The sequence below is a fragment of the Gobio gobio genome (assembly GCF_949357685.1).
Source record: "Gobio gobio genome assembly, chromosome: 3".
NCBI classification, from domain to species: domain Eukaryota; kingdom Metazoa; phylum Chordata; class Actinopteri; order Cypriniformes; family Gobionidae; genus Gobio; species Gobio gobio.
Window position 1 is genome coordinate 15,980,709 of NC_137099.1, and position 7,171 is coordinate 15,987,879.

The following is a 7,171-nucleotide window of genomic DNA, read 5'->3' on the forward strand; positions in this document are numbered from 1 at the left end:
GTAGCCTAGTTTATTTCACATATGGAAATGTTTCACTAACGTTTGACAACCTGAAAGTGTCCAAAATTTATTTTGACCACACAAATTTCTTTTTTTGCTAAATGTTTTGTGACAGTGTGTTGTTGTCACATTTTGATATTTTGTTATGTAATGCATTAACACTCATGCACTTTTAGTGTTTTTAAGAGTTCAAGTGTCTTTTACTGTCTTTTACTGTATGCAAATATGATAATTAAACAGACTTGAGATCTTTGTAGTAGGCTATTGTTAGGCTACTGTAAAACTGTCTTCTTTCAGAAACTGAGGCTATTTCTTCAGCTTATCCAAAAATTCTAAGATATTTTGAAGATACAGATTTTACATACGTTAGATATCATATATTACAGGTATACAAAGGAAATTATTCTCATTAGACAACAGTCATATCATATGAAGTCAAGAGTCAAGAGATTTATTTCTGGTGGGCTCTTCTCATCTCATGAACAGCGCCCCCGTGTGTTGATTTCTGTGATCAGCAGCATATCCTGCCATAACATGATTCTTTCTTACCTATGATTTTAGACTCAAAATGATTAATAAATGCACGCACAATTATCCATGAACTTGATAAATGTTGCAGACATGTTTTACTATCCGCAAACAAATTCCTTTTAACTTGTGTGTGCAAAATTAAAACATAAATTTTTTTATACATTAATGTGCAGCGATTTGTACAATAGAGACATAGTTGTGAATAGAAAACTTTGAAGATTTTGTATTAATGTAAGTCAGAATTTGTGCGTGCAATGAGTAAGATGTGCATTTGCGGACCCGGTGACGTGCATGCATTCATTGACTCGTTTGTGAGTCGATCCAATTTGATTCATTTGGATTTTGAGACTTTCATTTCGCCGGTTTGGCCTTGCACGATCCACACACATTAGACTGGGTAAACCCTGCCTGATCTGCTGGCAATTTGATTTCATCCTGCAACTCAGTCTGGAAACCTGTACATTAATTTCTACTGCTTCTGTTACACTTTTGCAGGAACCAATCACAGACTGGCTTATCCACCTGGCGAGCTATTGGCGGGTTTAACACGATGACGGATAGAGAAGTGATGGGTCGTTGCCCGTTGATCACGCCTCTTGTGGTCTGATTGGTTGAAGGACCCTCCAATTGCATACAGAGTTATTTGAATTATGCTCGTTTATCACGCCTCTTGTGGTCTGATTGGTTGAAGGACTATTCAGTTGCGTACAGAGTCATTTAATTTATGCTCGTTGATCACGCCTCTTGTGCTGTAGAAAATACATAGCAGACTCCCCAGACCAATGTTCAATCTTAAATTGAGCGTGGTCTGGTGATAGCCAGACACACACAGCTGTGTAAGAAAACCTGCTGCCACTAGATGGCAGTATTCTCCCAAAACAGACAATGCTACGCTATATGTGACCTTGTTATAAAGACATGGAAAACGCTTAACAGCAAAGGCCTTTAAATGGTCTCTCTAGTTCTAGTTCTGTAGGCTGTAGTTCTGTAGGCTACACAATCATGGGGAAGACTGCTGACTTGACAGGTGTCCAAAAGACGACCACTGACACCTTGCACAAGTAGGGCAAGACACGAAAGGTCATTGCAAAAGAGGCTGGCTGTTCACAGAGCTCTGTGTCCAAGCACATTAATAGAGAGGTGAAGGGAAGGAAAAGATGTGGTAGAAAAAAGTGTACAGGCAATAGGGATAACCGCACCCTGGAGAGGACTGTGAAACAAAACCCATTAAAAAATGTGGGGGAGATTCACAAAGAGTGGACTGCAGCTGGAGTCAGTGCTTCAAGAACCACTACGCACAGACGTATGCAAGACATGGGTTTCAGCTGTTGCATTCCTTGTGTCAAGCCACTCTTGAACAACAGACAGCGTCAGAAGCGTCTCGCCTGTGCTAAAGACAAAAAGGAAAAAAAGTGGTCCAAAGTTATGTTCTCTGATGAAAGTAAATTTTGCATTTCCTCTGGAAATCAGGGTCCCAGAGTCTGGAGGAAGAGAGGAGAGGCACACAATCCACGTTGCTTGAGGTCCAGTTTAAAGTTTCCACAGTCAGTGATGGTTTGGGGTGCCATGTCATCTGCTGGTGTTGGTCCACTGTGTTTTCACACAGTGAAAGATCCAAGGTCAATGCAGCTGTATACCAGGAAGTTTTAGAGCACTTCATGCTTCCTGCTGCTGACCAACTTGATGGAGATGCAGATTTCATTTTCCAATAGGACTTGGCACCTGCACACTGTGCCAAAGCAACCAGTACCTGGTTTAAGGACCATGGTATCCCTGTTCTTTATTGGCCAGCAAACTCGCCTGACCTTAACCCCATAGAAAATCTATGGGATATTGTGAAGAGGAAGATGCGATATGCCAGACCCAACAATGCAGAAGAGCTGAAGGCCACTATCAGAGCAACCTGCGCTCTCATAACACCTGAGCAGTGCCACAGACTGATCGACTCCATGCAATGCCGCATTGCTGCAGTAAATCAGGCAAAAGGAACCCCAACTAAGTATTGAGAGCTGTACATGCTCATACTTTTCATGTTCATACTTTTCAGTTGGCCAAGATTTCTATCTAATCCTTTCTTTGTATTGGTCTTAAGTGGTTGTATTGGTCAGCAGCGGTCGTCTGCGGCATAATAAAAGCTCCGTGAGATCAAGGCGTCCTCAAGCAACACTTTTGTTTTAAATAAGCGACCTCTAGCGGCAAAAAATTACATACTGTGGCTTTAATGCCAAGTTGTTAATACTGATGCATTGTAGATTATTATTTATTTTTATTTTGTGTTACAAATTATATGACAATATTAACACAATATTAATTGTTCATGACAAATTAAATAACACTCTCTGTATATGTCACGATTGGTTGCAGCAGATGAGGAAGCAGGATCCAAGTGCAGTGGTACTTTTATTAGATAAACTCAAAACTTCACAAATACAAAATCATAGGGGACAAGACCAAGGCTCAGGAACAGAACAACCAACATAACGCAACGATAAGAACTGACAACGAACAAGACTGAACACAGGGTTTAAATACACAGGCCAAAAGATCATGGAAACAAGACACAGCTGACAAGACTAATGAGACACACCTGAACTGAAACTCAAATCAACATGAAAATCTACAAAGATCTACAAAATAAAGCACAGGAAACACTTTAACATAAAAGTCCAAGGACAGACACAGAGCATGTGACAGTGTGCACCCTTGGTTACTAAAAAATACTGTTCATTGTTAGTTCATGTTTGCTCAGGTCAATTAAAATATGTGTTACGTCCCGTTCCACTAAGCACAGCGGCATGTGCCAACGGCTTCATGCGTAAAATGCCATGCCACTTAACGTTACTACCGCTACTGGGCAGTGCTATAATACACAAACCGAGAAAGAGTGAGCTCTAAATCATCTGCTCTAGTTCAACAGCAGGTCTTATCTATGTTTGGAATCCTATTACACAGTAACAGTACAGTCAATAAAACACACTGGCCCATCTCTCTCTGTGAGAGTTACACTAGCGTGTGGCCTAGGTCAAAGGTCGTCCAGTCATGTGACTAGATATCTACATCCTCATTCATGAAGCGAAAGCTTTCATATCATAGTATATTGGACCTATAGCGTCTGTTATGACAGAGAGCCACTTTAGGGTCTAACTAGTCTTTGTCAATAAGCAACAGAGTGGTACATTTGTCCTGTGCTTCTCCAGCAGAACGGGAGTCATCGCTAACCACAGAAATTATGTGAGTTACTTCTGCTTTTGAAACACTTTTTAGAATGACTGGAAAATAGTATTTGACACTTACAGTACTTGCAATGACACTCTGCCTTATAATGTTTAGGTAGGCTTAGACTTTACTAAAAGTTTTAAATGTGCATTTAAAATAAGATTAATTTGTATTAAAAGCTCCTTTACTCAAACCAATATTTAATCAGAACCGATCACAAAAAATATATCATTAACTAATATCTCTTTAAAAATAAGTAATTAACAGATATATCAAAAGCATGTCTCATACTGTGAGACAAGCAATGCTTAAAATTCATTTAAAATAGAATTGATCATTAAAATCATTTTAAAATAAAATAAACAGAACAATAGTGTAATTTACTGAAAGCAAAGGTTCTAGAGTTAGGGCAAATCTTTCAAAATTATGCAGTTATCATTTTTCTGTTGATAAGGGGAAGTGTTTTAGGTCACTGGTGTGCTGATAAATCTTATCTGTCGATATTCAGATATTTTTCTTTAGGACACAACATCTTATATTACAACAAAACAATATTGATAATTACCTTGAAATAAGGCCTACTTTTGTTGTATAAAGTAAGTGGGTGATTATATGTTTTGATAGAATTGAATCACCAAATCTGTTTTCATTCAGCATCCATTTTATTCATTCATACAATCGTGCTGTGCTCTAAACCCTTGCTCATTCTTTTTCATTTTTCACCCTCTCCCCATTCTTTCTCTTAGGGGGGAATGTCAGAATGGAATTTCCTTGGATTTGTTCCTGCATTGCTCTCTTGTTCCTGCTGTGAGTAATGCCTGCATTTGTCCAGACAGAACTCCCCTCCCTCAGGATAAACATCCAACACTTTCTCTAGACAAGGAAGTGATGAATATGAATATAATTTTTACAGTTACTTAATCAGTTGGTGTCAACTGCTGCCTAAATACTGTTTGGAGCCACTGTATCTCAGTTCCCTACTTTATTAGAATCGTTACATCATTAGACTTCTCTCAAAATCTTTGTGTTTCAGGTCTGCATTGTGTTTCTGCTGTCAATTGTACAGCGCAGAGCGAGGGCTCAGCCCTTTGAAAATCGTTTTCCGTATCTCAGGGGTCGATTTGGCATTGTGGTGTGAGTGGTCTCAGAATGAAATCTCGAGTTCTGTGTTTAATATTCATCTGTGTTTTTAGTTGTCTAAAGACTTTTTATGTTTTGTGTGTGTGTGTGTTTTTCCTTTGCAGTCCATTGGATTTCATCGGCAATCTAAGTAACCGATGGTCTTATGGTTTTGCATTTGGCGCGATTGCTCCCAGTGTGATTCAGCTTTTCTCTGATTCCTACACACCATTTAACGTGCCTAACTGGGCTAAAGGTAGTTTAAGTATAACAATGCAAATATTTTATATTTGTTATACACTACCGTTCAAAGGTTTTGAAAAAAAGTAACGCTTTTATTCAGCAAGATACATTAAAATGATCAAAAGTGATAGTAAAGACTACTGATGTTCTGAACTTTCTATTCATTTAAAGGATCCTGAAAAAAAAAACTATGATGATTTAAAAAAATTAATAATAATAATAATTAAGCAGCACAGTGGTTTTCAACACTAATAATAATAAATGTATCTTGAGTACAAAATCTGAATTTTAGACTGATTGTGTGACACTGAAGACTGCAACAAACAGGAATAAATTAACAGTTATTTCAAATTTTAATTTTAATCATATTTCACAATATTTCTGTTTTTACTGTATTTTTAATGAAGTAAATGCAGACTCAGTGAGCATATAAGAGACCAAACTTTTGAACGGTATTGTGTATATAGAAACAGTGCTGGGGAAAGTTACTTTGAAAAGTAATGCATTACAATATTGCGTTACTCTCTTAAAAAGTAACTAATTGCAGTACTTAGTTACTTTTTAAGGAAAGTAATGTGTTAAGTTACTTTTATGTTACTTCTTCTTACCTGGACCGGTAAAAACAAAAAAGTTATATTTTGGGCAAATATAAAGGCCCTTTCACACCAAAATTGAAATAACAAGGCTGAAGGAAATTGGAGGGTGCAGCTCAAACAAACCTTTCAGCTGTGCTGCTACTCAGGATTACAGAAGAATAGGATGCAGGAGATGCAAGTTTAACACTTCCTTCAATAAAACAAAACATTTTAAGTATTTTTCGCTTATGGTTTAACTCAGGGTTCCTCAAACTCCTGGAGAGCCACTGTCCTGCAGAGTATAGCTCCAACCCTGATCAAACACACCTGAGCAAGCTAATCAAGGTCTTCGGGATCATAGATATACATAATAAAGGCTAGATGTCTCGTCCGCGCTGCTGGCCAATGAAGGTCGACGTCCGCACCTGGCGGCCATCTTGTCACAGCCAGCTCGCTCACTCATTGTGTTTTCATGGTGCTTGCACTTTTTAAATAACCATAACTTGCTCAATTTTCTACCGATTTTCAAACTGTTTGGATTGTTATAAACGTCAGAGATGTAGTTATGACACTGCATACTTATGAAAAATTATTCATAATTTGTTCAAGCATCCATAATTATAGCCATGTTAATAACGTTTGTAAGAAACCAAACCATTTGTAAATCCGTCAAGGTTTCAGTGAGATAAGAGTATTTGTGTTCATGCGGATCACTCGCCTTACATCAGGTACCACAGAGCCCTGCCTGTGACAAGATGGCCACCGGTGATGACGTTAGAGACTCCGCCGTAAGATATCTAGTCTTTATTATGTATATCTATGTTCAGGATCACTAGAAAATCACAGGAAGGTGTGTTTGATCAGGGTTGGAGCTAAACTCTGCAGGACAGCGGCCCTCCAGGACCGAGTTTGAGGAACCCTGGTTTAACTGAATCATTGAAGGTCAGCAGAATATACATTGGTCTGTAACGTGAGATTAAACGCATAAAAATATTTGTTTCATTTAACATTTAATTATTGCAGGTTTGTCTAGTAGATTTAGCATTTCACCGATTTGATTCATTTTGATGGATACTGAATCTTTTTTTGTTCAATTGTGATGAGATGCCTGCTCACATTTAGTCTAGAACTACAATAACCATCATGTTTACACACAACGTTGCTTTACTAGTTATTTGATAAAAGTTATTAACTCAAGTTGCTTGTGATGCGTTATCCCCAACACTGTATACAAACAGCCAAGAGACAAATTCTATATTCTTTATTTATGTTACGTTTTTCATATTGTTATTTATAATATTATATATATATATATATAATGAATATTTGTATTGTATATATCATCTTGACAAAAGGAGTTACCACAATGTATGGAAACTTGATCTATTCTTTAATTTTGATCAAAGGAAAGTTACAGTTGATCTATATGTGCGTTTCTTGCAGCCATTTTGTACCTGGTAGGAGCCATAGAAGTTGGCGTGGCGTAC

At 37.8% G+C, this 7,171-nt stretch overlaps 1 protein-coding gene across 1 annotated transcript in view; it reads left to right on the forward strand.

The window, feature by feature from the left end:
- The first annotated feature begins 3,588 nt into the window (after nucleotides 1–3,588).
- The window catches only part of stra6l (STRA6-like), a 14,864-nt gene continuing 11,281 nt past the window's right edge, over nucleotides 3,589–7,171 (forward strand). Inside the window, exons 1-5 of the mRNA XM_079811471.1 lie at nucleotides 3,589–3,762; nucleotides 4,494–4,554; nucleotides 4,781–4,881; nucleotides 4,992–5,122; nucleotides 7,128–7,171. The exon at nucleotides 7,128–7,171 is cut by the window's right edge and continues 77 nt beyond it. Of these exons, the coding sequence (XP_079667597.1) occupies nucleotides 3,761–3,762; nucleotides 4,494–4,554; nucleotides 4,781–4,881; nucleotides 4,992–5,122; nucleotides 7,128–7,171 (339 nt within the window). The 5' untranslated portion in view covers nucleotides 3,589–3,760. The remainder of the gene's footprint in view (nucleotides 3,763–4,493; nucleotides 4,555–4,780; nucleotides 4,882–4,991; nucleotides 5,123–7,127) is intronic.